The sequence below is a fragment of the Cyprinodon tularosa genome, unplaced genomic scaffold (assembly GCF_016077235.1).
Source record: "Cyprinodon tularosa strain WSP-4 unplaced genomic scaffold, ASM1607723v1 ctg165, whole genome shotgun sequence".
NCBI lineage: Eukaryota > Metazoa > Chordata > Actinopteri > Cyprinodontiformes > Cyprinodontidae > Cyprinodon > Cyprinodon tularosa.
In genome coordinates this window covers 471,611-493,539 of record NW_024038483.1, presented here as the reverse complement: position 1 = coordinate 493,539, position 21,929 = coordinate 471,611, and the positions used below count along the sequence as shown (strand labels likewise).

General features: G+C 37.9%; 2 protein-coding genes across 2 annotated transcripts; one reads left to right on the top strand and one right to left on the bottom strand.

Annotated features, from left to right (window-relative positions):
• Window positions 1-5,661: 5,661 nt before the first annotated feature.
• cunh6orf89 (chromosome unknown C6orf89 homolog) lies at window positions 5,662-11,543 on the top strand. Its single transcript, XM_038280886.1, has 8 exons — window positions 5,662-5,814; window positions 7,832-8,095; window positions 8,176-8,341; window positions 8,698-8,846; window positions 9,240-9,391; window positions 9,935-10,070; window positions 10,583-10,706; window positions 10,939-11,543. Exons 2-8 carry the CDS (start codon window positions 7,907-7,909, stop codon window positions 11,019-11,021), a joined length of 999 nt encoding a protein of 332 aa, XP_038136814.1. The 5' UTR covers window positions 5,662-5,814; window positions 7,832-7,906; the 3' UTR covers window positions 11,022-11,543.
• Window positions 11,544-15,170: 3,627 nt separating this feature from the next.
• dram2b (DNA-damage regulated autophagy modulator 2b) lies at window positions 15,171-21,192 on the bottom strand. Its single transcript, XM_038280809.1, has 8 exons — window positions 20,989-21,192; window positions 19,124-19,282; window positions 18,851-18,918; window positions 18,612-18,754; window positions 18,348-18,525; window positions 17,226-17,308; window positions 16,774-16,866; window positions 15,171-15,935 (listed from the first exon to the last, which is right to left on the bottom strand). The coding sequence occupies exons 2-8, from the start codon at window positions 19,252-19,254 to the stop codon at window positions 15,807-15,809; spliced, it is 825 nt and encodes a 274-aa protein (XP_038136737.1). The 5' UTR covers window positions 19,255-19,282; window positions 20,989-21,192; the 3' UTR covers window positions 15,171-15,806.
• Between the last annotated feature and the right edge of the window lie 737 nt (window positions 21,193-21,929).

Below are 21,929 nucleotides of genomic sequence, written 5' to 3'. Positions count from 1 at the left end.
CGACATTAGCTGAAAACGACCCAGCCGGTGCCATTTTTGTTGTTTTGTACACATTCTCGCGTGATTTGAAAAAGCCGCGAGATTTTCCGCCAGATGGCGTGATTTACTTGTGATTTTTGTCAACCTAGCGGTAATTTTGATGTAGTTACCAAAACGACAAACAAGCTAGAAAGCGCCATCATATGGCAGTCTTCTGTACAGTGGTCATACATTAAAAAATGTTCATTATTTTTTTTTTCCTCTCAAACATTGGAGAGGTGCATTTAAATGTTATAGAGCTAAACCTGTTAAATTGGTGACCTGTTATCTTATTATTATTGTCTTGTTGCTGCATTTATTTTGTCAGGGTTCAGACAAAACCAGACTGAATACCATTACCTGTCAACTACAGATGGTAATGCGACGTAGGGAGCTAAAGTATCCTAGGGTTGACCAGCCGATGTGCTATCCTCTTATTTTAGGATTCTTCGCGGGCGGATGTTTAGCTAAGTTAGATGAGCACTACCGCCACCTGCTGTTCAAATGAGATATCGAGTGAGGGGACTGTTCAGCAACTCCCTGAATGAAATCTGAACATCATCCTGGCCTTTATGGTTGAGCATTCCAGTTATGCTGGGATTGAAAGCTACTTGAAAACTACTGTTTGTATTTTGTGTCTGATATATACACTATATTGCCAAAAGTATTTGCTCACCTGCCTTGACTCACATATGAGCTTAAGTGACATCCCGTTCCTAATCCATAGGGTTCAATATGACGTCGGTCCACCCTTTGCAGCTAGAACAGCTTCAACTCTTCTGGGAAGGCTGTCCACAAGGTTTAGGAGTGTGTTTATGGGAATTTTTGACCATTCTTCCAGAAGCGCATTTGTGAGGTCGCACACTGATGTTGGACGAGAAGGCCTGGCTCTCAGTCTCCGCTCTAATTCATCCCAAAGGTGTTCTATCGGGTTGAGGTCAGGACTCTGTGCAGGCCAGTCAAGTTCATCCACACCAGACTCTGTCATCCATGTCTTTATGGACCTTGCTTTGTGCACTGGTGCACAGTCATGTTGGAAGAGGAAGGGGCCAGCTCCAAACTGTTCCCACAAAGTTGGGAGCATGGAATTGTCCAAAATGTCTTGGTATGCTGAAGCATTCAGAGTTCCTTTCACTGGAACTAAGGGGCCAAGCCCAGCTCCTGAAAAACAACCCCACACCATAATCCCCCCGCCACCAAACTTTACACTTGGCACAATGCAGTCAGACAAGTACCGTTCTCCTGGCAACCGCCAAACCCAGACCCGTCCATCAGATTGCCAGATGGAGAAGCGCGATTCGTCACTCCAGAGAACGCGTCTCCACTGCTCTAGAGTCCAGTGGCGGCGTGCTTTACACCACCGCATCCGACGCTTTGCATTGCACTTGGTGATGTATGGCTTGGATGCAGCTGCTCGACCATGGAAACCCATTCCATGAAGCTCTCTGCGCACTGTTCTTGAGCTAATCTGAAGGCCACATGAAGTTTGGAGGTCTGTAGTGATTGACTCTGCAGAAAGTTGGCGACCTCTTCGCACTATGCGCGTCAGCATCCGCTGACCCCGCTCCGTCAGTTTACGTGGCCTACCACTTCGTGGCTGAGTTGCTGTCGTTCCCAAACACTTCCATTTTCTTATAATACAGCTGACAGTTGACTGTGGAATATTTAGGAGCGAGGAAATTTCACGACTGGATTTGTTGCACAGGTGGCATCCTATCACAGTTCCACGCTGGAATTCACTGAGCTCCTGAGAGCGACCCATTCTTTCACAAATGTTTGTAAAAACAGTCTGCATGCCTAGGTGCTTGAATTTATACACCTGTGGCCATGGAAGTGATTGGAACACCTGATTCCAATAATTTGGATGGGTGAGCAAATACTTTTGGCAATATAGTGTAACATCAGAGGTATTTTACTTTTTTTTATAGGTTTTATCAGAAGTAATATCAGGGCTCGATGTTAACCATTGCCCTATCGCCCGGGGCAAGTACTTTTTATCAATTTCATATTAATTTTATTAATTTCATTGCATTTGCCCACTGAGCAAGTGCAGTGATCGCAAAAAAAATATTTATCACTCAAAATTACTTTAAAATCACCGACAATAGCTGAAAACGACCCAGCCGGCGCCATTTTTGTTGTTTTGTACACATTCTCGCGTTATTTGAAAAAGCCGCGAGATTTTCCGCCAGATGGCGTGGTTTACTTGTGATTTTTTTCAACCTAGCGGTAATTTTGATGTAGTTACCAAAACGACAAACAAGCTAGAAAGCGCTATCATATGGCAGTCTTCTGTACAGTGGTCATACATTAAAAAATTTTCATTAATTTTTTTTCTCTCAGACATTGGAGAGGTGCATTTAAATGTTATAGAGCTAAACATGTTAAATTGGTGACCTGTTATGTTATTATTGTTGTCTTGTTGCTGCATTTATTTTGTCAGGGAAAACTAATCCTAAGTCAGTTAAAAGTCAGGGAATTCTGCAATTATGTAAGACTGTGGAAACCCTGTATAAAATAACTGTATAATGATTCTCTAGAAAAGTCACATTATATTAATAGTATTATCTTGTATAAACATACTGTGACTCTAAAATAAGTTATTAATTTGTCACATTGACTTCTATCTTGTGATTTATCTTAAGTTTTTAACCTGTCAAGTTTTTTTATTTTTATTTTTAACATTACAATTTGCATTTTTCCCAAGCACACAACAGTTTAAAGCAAAGTTTAGTTTGAAAAGAATGTGCAAGAAGGATTGAAAGGCATGTTAACACGGTAATGTAGGCTTGAGTTCATTATCTGAGGCATGCATATACACACCAGGAACCTGTAAAATTAAAAAATACTGAATTACAAAAAACATTTAAAAAACAAACATGTTTCATTGATATATATGCAAAAATGAATATTAGGAACTATATTAACAAACATTATACTGGGCAAGTAAAAATTGTTTCTGGGCAAATTAAATGTGAAAGTCACGCCTGAAGGGCAAGTGGTAAAAATCCTTAACATCAACCCCTGAGTTCATTAGAGTGTTGGTAAAAAAATACACTCATATAATATGTTTCAAACCACAATAAAGATCTTAAATGAACAATGTATTTGAGTATTTTATTTTTTATGTTTTACAATACGACTTGGAATTATAGGTAATCCAGAGGGTAGATTAAAACCATAACCATTATGTACAATGTCTTAGCGACGATGGATACCAAAAAGAGGTACTTAAGCGGATTCCAGAAAAGAAAAGGCAAAGAAGAGCTGCTAGATGAATGGAAAAAAAACTTCCCAAAATAGCTGGGGGTTGCTGCTACAGTGAGTAAAGATGGCGACCAGGAGATGAGTGGAATGAGCGTGGGTGAGGAGGGGGGCTGTTAAACTCAAGGTAAACCGATAAGACTCATTTTACAGCAGAATATACTTTGTACAGGTGTACTTCATATGGGGCTAGAGACTGACACAAGAGTGGATTTTCACTCCTGTCCCGTCCCACTCCCACAGAAAAAAATGGTGTCCCCTCCCGATCCCGGGCCAGAGTAGAAATATAAATCCTGTCCCATCCCACTCCTGGTGAAATTACTCCCACTCCCATCCCGCTCCCATTCAGAATGACTCCCGCTCCTGCACCACTCCCATTCTTGTTGTTTTTGAGCGCGGGTGAAAAACTCAGAGCGGAAGTTACTATTGGTTTGCTCCCGCTCCTGTCTGCTCCCGTTAATGTTTAATCCTGTACCGTCCCAATCCCGTGATCGTTACTAATACTGACTCCCATCCCACGGGAATCCCACGGGAATCCCGTGACCCATGGGATTCCCGAAAAAATGTCAGTCTCTATATGGGGCCCACCCAGATAATGTTGCTTACTTGCTTATTGTTGTGTCGTTACGTCATTGATCTGTTGCGGTTCCGTCAATAGTTGAACATGAAAACATACAAAGATTCCCAAGAAGAAAAAAAAATGTTGCTCATGTCTTCAAACTTTGGTAGAGAGTCATCTACAGCAGGGGTCTTCAACGTTTTCCAGGCCAAGGACCCCAAAATTGATGACGAGATGGAGGGGAACCCCCTAATTATATATATTGTATGAAATTGTGTTATATCAAGCTGGTTCTATAGTCCCTCTATTACATATGGAGTAATGTAGTACCTCTGTGGACCCCCTGTTAAAGACCTCCGATCTACACCATCAGCACCATTAAAAAGTGATGTATTGATATCTATTTGATGCTCTGGACATCTTAGACTGGACAGTAGGATTTCACACTCAACGTAAAACAACAAACTCCTCAACACAGAGCACATCTTTAGTGCATTATTAAGACAACACCACTGTTGATTTCTTGCGGCTACATTGCAGAAAAACTACAAAAGAATTCTCTGCCTGTCAAGGAATCTTTGTTCCACCTTTTGATTATCTTTAATCAGGATGTTGAATCTTATTGTAACAATCTAGTGTCTATCTGAGATAAGAAACATTTTATCTTTGACATCATATTTAAACTGCTAGATACATATATTGAGAATGGTCATGGCATATGATGCAACTCTGAAAGTATGATAACCTTAAGTTAAGAAAAAGAAATAAATTTTTACTGTTTATCAATTAAAAACCCAAATGAACATTAAAAGATAAAAACAGCTTTAAAGTAAACAAAAACCAGCTGTTAATCTTCGTAAATGTATGATAACTTTTAGCTACACAATATTTTGTTTGTATTTTGATACATTAGAGAGCCAAAATAAAACATTAACACCCACTAAGGATAACATTGTGTTTGTCTTCAGAAGTTCCGAAAATGTTTTAAATAATCTAAAATCTCCTTCTATTTTTTGATTTATTAAAGATTTCAGTCTACGTTTTTCTGGTGGTTGTCAGGAGATGTATGAGCTAAAATGCTTCTTTTTGAACTTCATTCAGTGGCGCACAGTTAAATACTTTTAATTTTCTATTTCCGCCATTCTGCCGCTGAATCACGTTGTAATTACTTGTAGCTTTATTTTCGCTGTAAACTAGTTGCACAAGAAGCGGAAGGAAGGGTCCGGACTTCCGGGAGAAGTCGACATGTCATTGGCTGAGAGAGATTGTTTTGGTCCCGTTTAGGGTGGGACGAAGAGCGCCTGAAGGTTGTTTGATTGGCTACAGAGAGACGCTTATGAAACTGCATCAAAGCATACCTAAAAAAAAACAATGTGTTTTATTTGATAAATATACTATGAAACCTTTATATAGTCTGTATATATATGTGTGTATATATATATGTATATATATACACACACACATATATATATGGTGAACATGAAGAACATAAATATTCTATTGTAGAATACTCTCTACTATAGAGTGTACTATAGTAGAATACACTCTATATTAGAAATATTTCATCATCGTTAACTGCCTTTAGTGGAAATATTATCGGTTTAACACGTCATAACCAAGTAAAATAAATGTATTGCCTTCATTTAGACTATTTTTTTATGCTGATTTGACATTGCTTTCCACAATTTCTGTATTTTATTTCAGCATACCTGTACGTTACCCTTGGCGTTTTATTTAAAGTTTTAATCGGTTTAATTTCTGATGCGCAAAAGAAAAACTATGCAATAGTCATTTAAGTCAACCGCTGAGCCGGCCGGAAGTGACAAGTCGGAAGCCGACTTCACTGTCGTGTATGGTGCAGAAATGTCTCACTGACGGCCTGAAATCATTATTTTACAAAAGGATAGCCGTCTTTCTTAAAGCACCCAGAGAAATGGAAGTGTTTTTACTAGGACGGAGGATCTCATTTTAAGGTGAGGCTTTTGGTGAATTTGTGTGTTGGGCTGAGAATCTGATGTTGCTACCAAATAAGCTAACCTGTTAGATTATTTCGGCTGAAACTACCTGTGTTTCTGAAGGTTTGGATTATTTATAGCAATCAAACTTACAAAAAAAAAAAAAAAAAGAAAAAGAAAAAACATTTAGCGACTGATTAATGGAAGGTTTTTTTTTTGGTCTGTTATTCGTTATGTAATTCAGAATGACAGGTTCCTGTTTTTATTTACAGTACATAAAACTGCTCTGCTAGTGAATATTTGGGTGAGTCTCTCATTCTGTTTACGCCACAATGGAAGGAAAACAAAGTAATAGTTATAAACATCAATCAGAGTTCATTTATTTCTTCATTTGGTTTATATAGTTTTATTTTAGAGTGACCTTGTGTTCGACTACGTCCATATTTTACTGTCCAACATCTCTGCTGAAAAGATCAGAACACTCATTAGACTGTGTTCATTACAAATTATCGCGATATCTAAATCAAATCCTCCAGGAAGTAAAACATTTCATGCAAAAAAGTGCCTTTTCCAAGTGTTTTTGTGTAGAGTGAGCTCCATGTAGACTGATTCTAATGCAGTGGTGCTGAAGGTGGAGGAGTTTAGGCACCTTAGGTCAACAGGTACATGTTCAAAGTCCACAAAGCAAATGAGAGTTTGTGTGTGAGCCCATTGATTCTCATTATCAGTCTAATGGAACAGCCAATGTCCACATAGTCTCAGTTAGGATAGGATAGGCTGATGAGGAAGGCCAGCTCTGTGATTGGATGCCCTCTGGACTTTAGAGTCCAGAGGGCAGGACTTTAGAGTCCAGAGGGCAGGGGGTGGGAAACAAAAGGATCCTAAATTAACATCTCTGTTGGACAATGTCTCCCAACCCATGCATGAAGCTGTTGCAGAACTGGAGAGCTCCTTCAGTGACAGACTGCTGCACCCTAAATGCAACAAAGAGCGTAATCACAGATCCTTCCTCCCAGCAGCTGGAAGACTCTATAACCACCACTGTTGCCAACAACCTCAATAAGTTGTTACATTCATGCTGATTTTGCACAGTTTCTACCTTAATCAGTTAAATAACATGCTGCTGTCATTTGTGCACATCTCTGGTGTTGCTACTATTTTCAAATATCCATTACCGTAAAAATGTCCATAGCTGTATATGAGTTATTTATTCTCCAGGTGCACAGAATCTATAGTGTTAAAACACTGTACAGTACACTATATTAGTTGTTTACTCTTTAACCCTTCACTAATATGTTATTCTTATACACTTTTCTAAGATCCACATTTGAGTGACAATTTTTTTCTATAATCATTTTGCTGCTGTAACACCAGAATTTCCCCATTGTGGGACAATAAATTGATTTTCTATTCTATTCATCCCTATCAGCTGTTTGTTGGCCCTGATTTAATAACCCATTTTATTGTGGTGTTTTGGATTAACATTTTCATCATTATTATTTTTCTCAGCTAGGATTTCATTTTGAACTTTTTAAAAATCTAAACGTTGGTAGGATGTTTATGTCGATTTAAAAAAGAATGAAAACAAAGGTTTTAAATGGCTTTTTGCTTGCAAGTCTCCCACTGCGACTGAATTAAACATTTTTAGATGACTGTCTAAATTTAAGTTTATAATCAGGAGTTAGGGGATAAAAATAATAGCAGCATTATAGAGTTATAAGTGAGAAACCACTGCATGTTGTAAAAAAAAAAAACCCTCCTCTTTACTTGCCAACAAACATCTTATTAATTGCAGACACTTTGGGGAAATTTATTCTTTGGTGCGACAAGACAAAAGTGAACTTTCAAAAATATTTTTTTTAAGTTGTTTTACATTTTTTAGAAGAATAAAAAAATGTAATAGATGTTGTCAGAAGGTTAAAGTGGCCTAGTCAAAGTCCTGCCTTTAAACAAACAAACAAACAAACAAAAAGCAAAACTATCTTAAGTCTTATAGAGACCATTGTTGGTTTAAATTTCTTGCGTTTCTTATCAGGTGAGATGACGCCATGATCCTGCTCCCCTGCACCAGCTGAAGACTGACGCGTTGGACCATAAAGCTGCTGTCACTATGGGGACGGCGTCGAGCGAGCCATGTATCTACAACAAACTGTCTGAGAGCATCGACATCCTCCGGCAGTCGGGTTACCGCTACGGCATGTCAGAGAGGGAGATCGAGAGGTTCATCAAGCAGGTCCTGGAGACCAACGAACCCAGGAGAGAGCCTCCACAGTTCCCCCTTCTTAGAGCCACCATCAAGGTGGAAATAAAAACTAAACCTGATGTGAAATTCCTGCTCTGTGTTTTTTCAGCGTTTTAAATCTCTTTGTCTTGATTCAGTTTCTGTTGGCTGTGGGCTTCCTGCTGGTGGTGGTGCTGGCCTTCACCTACCCACAGAGCTCCCCCCAGCTGGGACTGGTGAATCTGGGCTGCTGCAACTGGTCGTCCCCTCTCAGCCACGTCCGCCTCCTCTCCCTTCCTATTGCCAAGAAGTACAACCTGCAAGGTGAGAAACACTGCTGCCTCCTGGAGGCCTTGGAACGGTCCAATCTTCCTTTATTACAAACAGCTTTTGTATCGTGATTCACAGAATTATAAAAACACCTGAACAGTGTCTGAGGTTTTCTGCTAACTTCAATTCTTAGTAGAATTTATTTTTAAAAGGCCATGCTTGATCTTAGCTACCATCAAAATTCTTTAAAACTGCAGCATCTTTTTAGTTTTCTCTAAAGAAATCTTTTAATAATGGGATTATCCATTCAGAAAATATATAAGAACCAAATGTAGACCGATAAGCTTTAGCTTGTTGACACATGAGGTTTTTTTCATACCATTAAGTCTTGTTTTTCATTTCTGTGGCAGGTTTCCATGAGTGGTGGAGTGCCGGTTCTCTCAGGCAGAGTCTGGTTAACTGCTCCGGATGTGCAGAGATCTCCTCTGTGCTGGAAGTCCCGGAGAGCCTCAGGGGGACTGTGACTCTGCGACGGGGACCACAGCTGGTCCTGCTGAAGGTCAGAGCTCTATTTGATTAAGAGCTGCCTTCTGAGCGTGGGCCTGTTGCTCCTATTTCAACCACTTTTTGAGTCCAAATCTGTTCAAATCTGAAATCTGAAAACATTTATCTTGAAGGATATTTTCCCCAAAAATTTTCTGAATAATCTCTAGTTTAATTTTTTGGTAAAACCCCAGAAGAAGAAATAGTTTAAAAGTTGGTTTTCCATTTTTTTAGAGGACAATTTGAGACATTTTACTGATCTTTACTGTTGATTTTTTTAAACCCCGCTTTTTAATATTTCACAGTAATCATATGAAATAAAATAAAAAGCTATTACATGTTGTTGTCATTAGACGTTTTCCTATAAATCTAGACAGTTTTCTGTTCACATCAACCCTGTTCCCTGCAGGGTGGCGAGTCTCTCAGCATCCAGCGCCAGCAGCTGGAGGAGCTCTACTTGGCCCATTCAGGCTCCATGTCTATTCTGCTTGAGGAGGACGGCGGCCTGCATAACGACAACCTGGGCCTTCCTCAGGGACCCGCCAACTTCACTCTGCTCTGGTAGGAATCTGAGGCCATCTAACACCAGGATACGCTTTGGTTTAAACCCTTCCATCATAGCTCAGGATGCAGGTTCAGCAGCATTGTCCCAATCTAAACACTTCTAAACCAAGCTAAACTGTGTTATTAGAACACAGTTTAGCTTTTATTGAAAAAGAATGCATATAATGTATTTTTGCATTTTGGGTCATGTTTAATAAAAATATATAGCTTATTTAGTAATCTATTAATCATTAACTGGAGTATATACACTCTAAAACTTCCCATTAACTATAAGAACAACCCACACAGAGAGCAGTAATTATACCAAAACTGTAAAAAAAAAAAATATGTATTAACGTTTTGTATTCAAGTAATAAAAAAAAATGTCAAAATGCTCCATCTAAAACTTTACAAGTGGATTAGTTTCATCTTCCCCTGGGTTAAATTCTCTAGAAAATATACCTTAAGAAACCTTTATTATCTGATTATTAATATATTAATTGAAAAAAAAATCAATTGATTAACAAAATGATTATTAGTTACTGTACTTTGTTCTTACAGGAGGTTCAGCTCTGGAACTAGAGAAAAGGTGTTGAGATGGCTCTTCCCAAAGGCTGAGCTCTGCCCCCTGCTGGACAGCGCTGGGACTGTCCTGCAGCGATGCCTGGTCACCCATAGCACAAACTCTCAGAGCAAGGCAAGTGTATCTGTATGAAGCTAAGCTGGGGCAATAAAGTTTTTTTTTTTTTTTTTTTTTTTTTTTAAAGCAACATAAAAAAAAAAACAGCTAAATTTGAAGCTAAAAAAAGAAAGTTTGTTGAACAGAAAACTATTTAAAACTGGAAATTTTAAAGATGGAGTTAGTGGAGCGTACCATTGATAACAAAAAGAAATGGTCTAAAAAGTTAAAATTAATTAGTCTAAGTTTGAAAGGCATAACCTCTAAATGCAAAGCATGGTTTTTGTTGATTTTTTTTTAGAATCTAACATTTAACATTTCCATAATTTTCATCAGCATCAAGTGTTTTGTTTACATAACCTCATAGAAGAATAGATGAGATATAATTACTGACATTAAAATGGTTATTACCTAAATCCAGATCAGATTTGGGCTTTTTTCCCCCTAGTTTGTATGGAGGTTCTTGGTTCTTTTGGTTGGGAGGTAGTAAAACCCAGAGACGTCATTGTCTTCTGTTGCTAATGTTTCAGGGTGTCAGGGTGCTGGGTTGGCTGGTGGTGGGAGAGGGCCTGCCAACAGTTCGAGTTGTGCCTGTTCAGCGGTGCCAGAAACACTGTAGCTCCTTCAACCTTTGGCTCTCACCAGGGGACATGGGTAACTCCTTCAGAACCTGCACATTAAAACTTATTTAAACCATAAACATCAGTGTTTTATGTTGAAGAATCATTTAGATTAAGGTTGAAAAGATTTATTTTCTTGATATTAGGGTGCTAAAGGCTTAATCAGCCCTGAATTCCTGCTATGTAAATTTGAAATAAATGTTGGACGTTAAAAGATGTCTGCACATAATGATCCAGTGTCTCTCTGTCTCTGGGTTGGTGTTCAGTGTATGCGGACCCTCGATACTGGCAGATGGAGCTGTTTCCCGGACGTGGCCAGAACATCGTCTGTGACGGCACCACCTTTTAGTCTTCAGACGGGCAGAGTTCAGGACCTGGACGTGAAACTCGACGCACCTTTGAATGTTTGTGTTTGGAGCTTGTTGGCCTCTTCGTGCCCATCGTCTCCCCATTGTTGCCTTATAGCACTACTAATATTTTGTTAATAGAGCCTTTCTGGGCGGATTGTCCCCTGAGAACTGAAACTGCACAGAATAAGGTCAGCTGGGGGAAACAGGAACTCCCTGCAGGGTCCTGAAGCTCAGAGGAAAAGAGACTCGTTCTTTAACTGAACTGCTGAAAATCATCTGTGCTTGTGCCGCAGCTTCTAGCTGATTTCTAGCAATTAAGAAAAAAAAAATCTTTAAAATGATTTGGGTGTTTTATTGCTTAAGAAGGTAAAAATCACTGGTCCCAGAATCCGGAATCGCTGCCACCATCTACAGTGAGGTAAATAAGTATTTTTACACCCGGCTATTTCGCAAGTTCTCCCACTTAGAAAGCATTGAGGGGTCTGCGATTGTCCACTAAGAGAGACATGATCTAAAAAAAATAAAAATAAATCCAGAAATCACAATATATGATTTGTAAACTATTTATTTGTATGTTACAGCTGCAAATAATTATTTTAACACCTGAGAAAATCAATGTTAATATTTGGTACTGTAGCCTTTGTTTGCAATTAATTTTTCTTCTCTAGATCAGTCAGGTTTCTGGGCTGTCGCTGAGAAACACAGAGTTTGAGCTCCCTCCAAAGATTCTCTGTTGGTTTTAGGTCTGGAGACTGTCTAGGCAACACCAGAACCTAGATATGCTTCTTACAGAGCCACACCTTGGTTATTCTGGCTGTTTTCATTCGGGTCATTGTCATGTTGGTAGATCCAGCCTCAACCCATCTTCAATGCTTTGAGGGAAGGAGGTTATTCCTTAAAATCTTGCATTACACAAACCTGGTGATCCTCTCCTTAATACAGCGCAGTCTCCCTGTCCCATGTGCAGAAAAAAAAACCTAAAGCATGATGCTACCACCCCTATGCTTCACAGTAGGTATGGTGGTCTTAGGATGGTTCTCATCATTCCTCTTCATCTAAGCACAGTTAGTGGAATTGTGACCGAAAAGTTCAATTTTGGTCTCATCTGACCACATGACTCCTTTGGATCATCCAAATGGTCGTTGGCAAATTTAACATGGGCCCCGACATGAGCTGGTTTAAGCAGGGGACTTCTTAGTGTATTACAAACAGTAACCTTGGAAACGGTGGTCCCAGCTCCTTTCAGGTCATTCACCAGCTCCTCCCCGTTAGTTCTGGGCTGATTTCTCATCTTACTTAGGATCATTGAGACCCCATGAGGTGAGATCTTGCATGGAGCCCCAGTCTGAGGGAGATCAGTCATGTTTAGCTTCCTTTTTCTAATGATTGCTCCATCAGTGGACCTTTTTTTGCCAAGCTGCTTGGTAATTTTCTCATAGCCGTTTCCAACATTGAGGAGGTTTACCATTTTTCCTCTAATGTCTTTGGACAGTCTTGGATTCTTACTGATTCTATGGTGTGGACAGGTGTCTTTATGCAGCTAACAACCTCAAACAGGTGCATCTAATTTAGGATAATAAATAAAGTGGAGGACATTTTGAAGGCAGAATAACAGATCTTTGAGGGTCAGAATTCTAGCTGATAGCCAGCTGTTCAAATACCTTTTGCAGTTGGATCATACAAATAAATAGCTAGAAAAATCATATATTGTGATATCTGGATTTTTAAAATTTTTTTAAGATTATGTCTCTCACAGTAGACATGCAACTAAGATCACAATTTCATGATTTCTAGCAGGAGAACTTGAAAAATAAGCGGTTGTTCAAATACTTATTTTCTCAGTGTTCATGCTCTTCAGTGACTAAATCATTTCCGTTGCTTTCAGATTTCTCTTCAGTGGAAAAAAAAGGGTTAAGAATAAGCTTACTGTTTATTTTGATTTTCTTTAATGTGCCACAGCAGAAAAAGTCTCCATTTAGTGCTGACTGACCACTATTACGCAGACACTAAAATCAGCCAAGCTAATGTGATAAATATATTTTTATTTAACTAGTGGTGGTGAAAGAGGTCCTTATGTGTAAAAATAGCTTTAAATATTCCTGCTAGTTGAGCTTCAAAACATATTTTCCTCTTTAAGATGCAGTTTCTCTGTTTGTATGAATATTTTTTTAATTATTGTTTCTGATGCAAACGCAGAATCTTTCGATTTTTACTCAGGCATCTTCCTTCTGTGCCATAACACTTTATGTGGAGGCGTCATGCTGCTCCACCATTGGGCTATTTTTGTTTTTTATTTAAAGGGCCTCTTCAAGTTTTCTTTTAATCCATACAATTTTGTTGTAAATTCTTGCAGTTTATTGTGAACAAAACATTACATTCAACAAGGAGAAAAACAATGCTGTTTTATTAGAAATCATTAGCCACCTGTATTCTGTGTGGATAGAAATTAGCTCTAAACAGAAGCTTGAAATGTCTCGTCTGGTTTTACTGGAAGAGTAAAGTCTTAATTTTGAGTTAATCTGAGAGATCCTAGAGTACTTTCTGTTCTCCTTGTGAGCAGAAGCTGAAATAAGAACCGACCTCCTGACACGTCTCACTAATTCACCACATGGCTGCAAGCAGGAAACATTGGATTGTTTTACAAAGCTGCTGCTCTCGCTGTCAGTGTGGTTATTTATTTGAATGTTTCCTTGTCAGATCTTTGGTTTTAATAGAAATATATATTGTAACATATATATATTTGATTATCTCTGCTGAGGTTTAGGAAGAGATATTTTATGGGGAATCAAGAATTATGGGTTTGAATCATGTTAACTCTGTGTGCCAAAAAGTGAACATTACCGAGGCTAAAACAAATATTTAAAAAGCTCTGCATATAGAGATGTAATAGTTTTATGACAAAATAAAAATATTCAGCTTGCTTGTGTGTCACATTATTTTAAGACAGGAGAATACTTACTAAATCTGTTATAAACAAGAGGAACAAGTGTTTACCTAAGAGGAACATAGGTAAACACAAATATTTAATGTTAGCTATTAAAATAATGTTCACCACTCATTTGGTGGAAGTGGAAAAACTAATTATTTCTTTATATCTTACAGTTTACTGCAAAATAAATAACGTAATTCTTTCTGGGGTCAGTTTTAAGTCAGTCTTTGCATTTTAAAATGCCATGCTTCTTAATATACAGTTAAACAACAATAGGCCTAATATTCAGTCTATCAGTTTCATTCATTTGAATCAGATATACTCAGTTCTTTCTAGAAGGGAAAACAGAATGACGGCTCTCAAAGAAACCTGATCTAGGGGTTAATTTTTAAGTAGAATGCTGATCTATGTCCCATTGTTTTAGTTTTACAGAATATCCCAATTAGACTGAGATTAACTATGATGCAAACTAACTATACAAGCATGTAGATACATGTTAAATTGTATAAAAAGCTTTAGAATAAACCAATTTTGCACCACATGAACATAATCTCACACTGAACATCTTAAAAAATGTGTTGGGGAAATATTTTTGTGGAGCTAAATTTATCCCATTCACTTAGGTGTAAATACTGGCTGAAAGGTGATGCCAAAACCTATCATTATAAACATTTATACCTACATAACTAGGTCTGTTATACATCCAATGAATCCAACAACCTTGTCAGAATGCATCATGAACTTTTGGAAAGTATCAACATTTTAAACAAAAATCTGGAGACCTCTGCCTCTAAACAGATCATGGCTCATATTGGGTCTTGAAGAAGGAGAAAGATTTCTGCTATAGATCCGACAGAGATCCTGCTGGCTGAGGAGTAGATAAGAGGATGCAGGATGTCACTTTGAATCATCCTGCATAGAGGAATAGTCAAAAATCCTCTGTGTGCTCCATGTGATATGGTAAACAAGATGTAATGCAGTCCGACCTGGATCCAAACACCTGTGGGTGTATTTTTGAGCATTTTTGTATAAGTGTAGTTTCTGAATAAAAAAGCTCAATAGCAGGTGTGAGGAGCCAAAGACCCACCCGCCAGAGCCTGAGACACGGAGGAGAACAGAAAAAACAAACAACCGCTCATCCTCACTGACAGCTGGTATATAAATGACGGCATAATAATCAATTAAGAGCTTTAAATCAATTAAATCAGGGCTTAGAAAATCAGATGAAAAAGTATTTATACAATTTAATTACAAACATAAACATGGAGATGTTTGTTCTTTGTTTATCACAGGTTTAATCCAGTTATCATAGTGAAAACAATGCAAGGCCAGTTAAATGATAGGAAAACCCCCATCCAATATAATAAGAAATAACTGCCTTTATATGAGAGAAAGTTAGATAACGTTTGTTTAGAGTCTAAGCTAATTACTTTGTTAGGAACAAGTAATGTTTTACATCAAGGTGCAAATATGTTGACGGGCAATAGTGCAACAGGTTAAATAACGGCTTTCCTATGGTCAGTTTAATTTAGAAAGAAAGAACATTTCTTTTCCTGCTACCGCTTGTTTGGTTGCCAAGGTTTTAGTCACGGCACACATATGGAAATCTCTTATAAAACACAATTCAAAGACATTTTTATGGTGTTAGCAGCTTACCCACCCACAGACTACTGAAGGGGAGACAAACCTGAACCTGAGCTTCTGACTGTATACATTATAAACCACAGGAGAGACGTCACAGCACCCTGACCTCGTTAAAAGTCTTTGGATATTTTTTTATAAAAACATGCTTAAAAAAATGCTAAAAGCAATTGAACCAAAGACGCGAAGCAGATTAATCTTCAGCTGCACAGTGTCATGTTGTTCCTCCCAGCAGGGGAGAGGTTTCTGAGGGTCTGTTGAGACGGGAGGATGGGCCGCCTCCATGATGCCAGTCATAAAGATGGTTGCTTTGCAAAACTGCTACGGCTCGCAAGTTTATTTTCTGAGGAAAAAGAGAGAAATATACAAATGGAAAAAGATATTAGAGGCAGCAACAGTAGCCTTGGTGTCTTCTTGGGCTAACAACACCATAGCCTGCAGGTCCCAAATTGGAACTTTGTCATTTCATCAGAACGTAAACATGCTGCGGTATTTTAAGAAGAATTTCCCAACCATGTTCTCTAGTATGACTTACTTCATGTTTTTTTTTTATGTCATTGTGTCTTGTGACACATCAGTAGACAGGAAGAAGCGCTGATGTGCTCATGAACCTGTTTGGATCAGTCATGAACCTTCAGATTTTCAGCAGCCTTAGTCCCCACATGACAAATACCTGATCAAGTTAATAAAGTTGGTGCAGGAAGTCTTTAAATAATGATGGGGAATCGAGTTAGGATTCATCTTATTTATAGAACTGAAAGAACAAATTAAAACTTGATTGAAACTTTTAATAAAAATATTTGCACAAAATAAGGGAAAAAAGGGAATCTTGAAATTATGATTGATTCCTTGTTAAGTTGTATTTTTGCAATAAAAATAAAACAAGTCAGGTATTTATATGTAAATATATTATATGTAAATATATTATTAATATAGTATTATCTATGATTTGAACAATACATATTTGTTTTTACCTCTAGTAAGTTAGGAACACCACTGCTGTTCAAAGGGGCAAATAAAATAAAAATAATTACAAATGTATATATGGTTTAAAATCATAGCATAGAGACAGCTCCGTACTAGACTGATGTTATCTGCAGGTGTTCATTCTGTTGGATTAAACTCAGATGATTTTGAATTTTAGTTTCAGCACAGAGGCGTAAAACAGCAGGACAAACTACCTGGAAATCCCTGATGTATGTGAGGAAGAAGCTGATGAAGGAGAAGGCCAGGGACCACTCAGAAGCAGTGCTGATGATGTGGGCCACGTAACCCTGAGAGAGGATCGCACAAATATTAAAATTCATCTGTGTCTAATATCAACAAAAAAAAAAAATAATATATATATATATATATATATATTTTTTTTTTTTTATTGACTCATAAAGCAGGGCAAACACTGTGCAATTTTTGGGGCGATTTTCCAGTCGTGCGAGAATCTTTCAATCGGGCTGACTTTCAGCCTAATCGTGCGTTGTGAGTGAGTTTTTGATTTTTGCTCTGGTTCAGTTAGAGATCTATTATCCATTGGTGCATACTGGTATCTAAAAATATTTATAAATAAGCACTTTAAAATCTACATTTATGTTGAAAAGTGTTGGAAAAAATACAATAAATGGCAAAAAGCACAAACCGGTTCTCCTGGGATCCAGTGCAGCTTACGTGATACGTCCACTCCTGACAGCGTGCTGTACATGATGACCGATGACACGAACACTGACACCCTGCTAAGGACAACTACTTGAAATTAAACATGTGGTTCTGGGTTCCTCTCTTATTCAGTGAGCAATTCTCATTTTCTGGTAAACAAATGATACTTGATTAGTTGTTAAGAGGCCCACTTCCCTTATAATCCCATCTAAACAACTTGAAAGTATCTATTTTATACAAGAGGATCATTGATTAATCTGACAGCTCAGAATCAGATGCTTTTCCATTAATCAGAAATGATGAGTATAAATAATTAATCCAATAAATGCATCAAAACTAAGAATTAAAAACCATTTTCAGTACAAAAAAAATTTCCTTCAATGCAACTTTTTGGGGTTTATAAAAAAAAATCAGATCATTTTTTTTTTCTGTTTGAATTAAAATAAACACTTCTATCTAAAAAGCCTCCAGCAAATATTTTTTAAGTGTTTTGGTATTTAAAACAAATTGTAATCAGCAGGTCAAATCAGAAATCTCTCTCAGCAAAAACAAAGCCAGATGATTATTGGTTCCCTCCTTTCTTTACACCAACAACAATGAGGGGAATCAACAGGTTTTATAGCTCCGTGTCAAAGTGTAATAAACCCTGCATCACAAGCTAGCAATTTATAAAGATGTCATATGACAAGGGAATTAAATAGCAAGCCTGTTTTAACTGAGCCTGCTGGTCTGGTATTTTACTACTCTGTTTATATCGATCGGATGGTGCTTTGTAATAATTTGGGTCAGCTTAAAACAAACTTTTTAACTTATGCCTGGATTTTGGTTGGTAATTTTATACTAGACTTTTCATGTAAATGGTGGACAAAGGAAGACGCAAAACAACAACAACTTTAGTGTCTCATGTTCATTAAAATCAGCTACAAAACCAGTGACTTTAAAGCGATGCTGCATAAAAGGAATATGGACTGAAACCTTAATCAGTTATAAGCAAACTGTGTCACAGACATTTCATTAAGACCAAAGGAATTTCAGTCCTCATGTGAAACATTGGCATCATCATTCATGTGATCGCTACATATGTGCTTTCAGAAGTTAAGGATACTGCTGATGATGCTGCACATGGTCCAAACTCCAATTCCGATCCGAACCCGATACACAGTCTTGCTGTGGATGTGCGGCTGCATGAAATACGAGAGCGCCGTCTGAAACACGATGTAGAGCGCTCCAACGCCGAATGTCAGCACCGCCCCCACCAGGTGCATGGAGAACAGGGTGGTCTTCTGCTCAGACAGGGAGAAATGGGAGCTCAGCTGAGGGAAAAAACTTCAGGGAATTCACACACTGATCGTGGGACAGCAGAACATACCTGAAAGTTGGCCACCACACACATCCCGAAGGAGCTTATCCAGCCGAGGACCAGCCCTAAGCGGTTCAGCCTTTTGAGTTTGATGTCGTTCTCATCGATTAGAGCCTCCACCTGTTTGTAACGCACGTACACCGTGGCGATGCCTACGAATGTCACACACATGTAGAAGGGACGAAATTAAAAGGTTGTCCATTGGTGTGTAGGTCCCTATCGCCATGAGGAATGAGTTATAGCTTCACCTAAAAAGGCCGACACATCCAGCATGATCCCGAACACGCACCTCTCTGGTGCCATAGTTCCTGTGTCACTGCAAAGAAGACAACCAACAAAGATGATGAATAAAGGCCTTTTATGAATCAGATTGCAAGACTCTAGGAATAAAACAAATCATTAGAATTCTAAATGTGAAAACCACCACTTAAAATGTTATGTTCCATCCTCTGAAGAAATTATAAAAACATATTCCATCACCCATCATCCTGACTCTCAGATTATGATCCTCCAGCTCTGACCTGATGTAAGGCAGCAGAGGATCCACATGTCTCAGTACCACCGCTGTGACGTAGGCGAAGATGAAGGACGCCACTGTCCAAATGACCAAAGCGGCAGGCAGGAAGCAGAGACCCTGCTGAAACCACCACATGTTCCCCTCGCAGCTGATTCTCACCGTCCTGCATGAAACAGTCATTAATAGCAGCCTGCTTTATGATGTGGGCAATGTGGCTCAGAAGGAAGCACAAACCCTTGGAAAAGATAAAAGAGATTATCTGTCCATTGGTCAGTGAACAAGATTTCATTTTCTTATCGCCTTTTTAAGTTAAGAAGTGAGCAGCATCCTGTGGTATGATCTCTGTTAAAATCATTCTGACATTTAGCAAATATATTATTTTGATCATCCTCACTGATCTAAGGCGTACATAAACATTTCAACTGGTCAGTAATGGTGTATTGTATGCCTATTACTAGGGCTGGGCGATAAGACGATACATATCGTACGGACGATAGAAAAGTGTCTATCGTGCTAATTCTATTCTATCGTTTCTATCGTTTCTAACACAATTGTATCTCGTATTCATGCAAATATTTCCCATGGTAGACTACGACAATCGTATTAGTGTAGCCACGTAGCGTTTGCGACATGCTTTACGTTACTTAACTCATGAGAGTTGGAGACGCAGGAGGCTGAAGTATTAAACCTGTGGTCGCAACAAACAGAGACAGCTACGCAGGCAACCCAAGATAAAGAAATTTTACCAAAAAGAGGGGGCACATCTGTGATTTGGTTACATTTTGGATTTAACAAGTCCAACAAGGAGCAGACAACATTTGCAAACTATGCTACAAGACTGTTCCATTACCCGATGGCAACACGACAAACCTCTTCTAATACCCAAAGAAGAACCACAGTAATTTAATTTAAATACCCGTAGGATTTGAAAAAATGTGAAGGATACTGTAGCCATACTTCCACCTTATCTTATGCATATATATTGTTGCACTACAATTTATTTTTCTAATTTGTGACAGTTCTATAAATGTCACTTCAAAATAAAGTTGAAAAAGTAAGCAAACGAACGAAGTATATTATTTTGTCATATTTTTCAGAGATTTGCTGAAAATGTACTCAATTGGAGCATATTGCGATATATATCATTATTGTGATATAAAATAGTCCATATCATGATAAATGATTTTTTTCCATATCGCCCAGCACTACCTATTACACAGTCTTTAGATTACAGATTAAATTAGGATACATTATTTATAAAAAAAAAAAAAACGTTCTTACTTCAGGTAAGAAACAAACAAAAAAACTGTTTGAACAGGCTTCAACTAATATCTAATGAAACATCTAGAGTGAAAATATAACTGAAGATCTTAAAATGCACAGAATTTTTTTTATGACCTTATAAAAAAAAAAGCAACAAAACATATTTTTTTAATTATTAATTTGAGCCTCTAATTCAGTAAACCAGTCAGGTTTCACTTCCTGGTTCTCCTGAAATGAAACGTAGATTAAACGATCATAAAATGTTATTAAAGCTTAGTTATTATAAATAGCGACAATTTAACCAAATACAAAGATATATAAATTCTTTGAAAAAATCAACTTAAATAAAAAAAAAGTTATAAAAAAAATAAACAACTTTGAACAAACTAGCTAAGGAATGCGGATATCGGTTTGTTTCATTTCTTCTTAAGCATAACATTAGGTTTGATGATTTTTATTTTATTTTATACAGGTTTTAATATAAACTACTGACTAAAGTAGTAAAACTTTCATTGTGTGTCACATGTTCATATGAGCTGTAAGACAGCAGCAGGAATAAAAGGTTCCTCTATTCGGTACCATTTAAAGAAAAATAATGAAACTCACGTTATTCCGCTCTTCCAGAGAACATAACCTTCATTTAGGACAACAGCAGCTTGAATAAAGATATCTGAGAGGCATGAACAGGAGCGCAGACTTGTTTACCTGTCTGCACCACTTCTTCTAACGCAAATAATCTGATCAAACTAAAAGCTTCTAAACATTTCACCATCCGCCGCTTCCTCCTTTGATGAGCCGCGCATGCGCACTCCAGCACTTTGCGTTTTATGCCCTGCGTTCTGCCTGCCAGGCACTCTTACGCAAGGGCGTAGGTCTGATTTCAACTTTGTTAGGAACACTGTTGGTCTGATGTCATTGGTCTTATGCAAAACTATGCATGCTGCTCGTTTTTTTATGCTTGACGTGAAAATCAGGGTGTATTTTGTTTAAAGAGAAAAGCAGCATTTCTTGCTACATTTATACAAATTTTATACGCACTACACACACTAGATGCTGTTTATCAATGCCTGAAGCTTAACTGGCTCTGATGAATGTGGAATTATGACTTTTTTCCACTTTGAAAAGGTTGCATTTGAAATTATCAGTGACTGAGACAGTAGGTAAATCTGTGCCTATTTAACAGAATATAGTCTAAATATGTCTGCTCTTTGTGGATTTATACTTTTTTTATTTTGAAGATATAGAATGGTGCAGAGGTAAACAGAAGTAAACCCCACTCTTATCTTTCAAATGTTCCCTTTGTATCAGGAAACAAAGCGAAATAATATATTCTAGGGACGCCAAATAAATGTACGGTATTTACATGTGCATTGGAACTAGAAGAAGAACTGACACTGAGCATTTAATGTATTACCGTCACTGTACAAGTTGTACATCTAGACTATAGTTACTATGTTTAACCCATTTCATGTATTTTATTTAGGGCTGAAACTATTCATCGGATTAATCCATTTTTAAAATAATATCAAATTTAGTAATCAATTTAT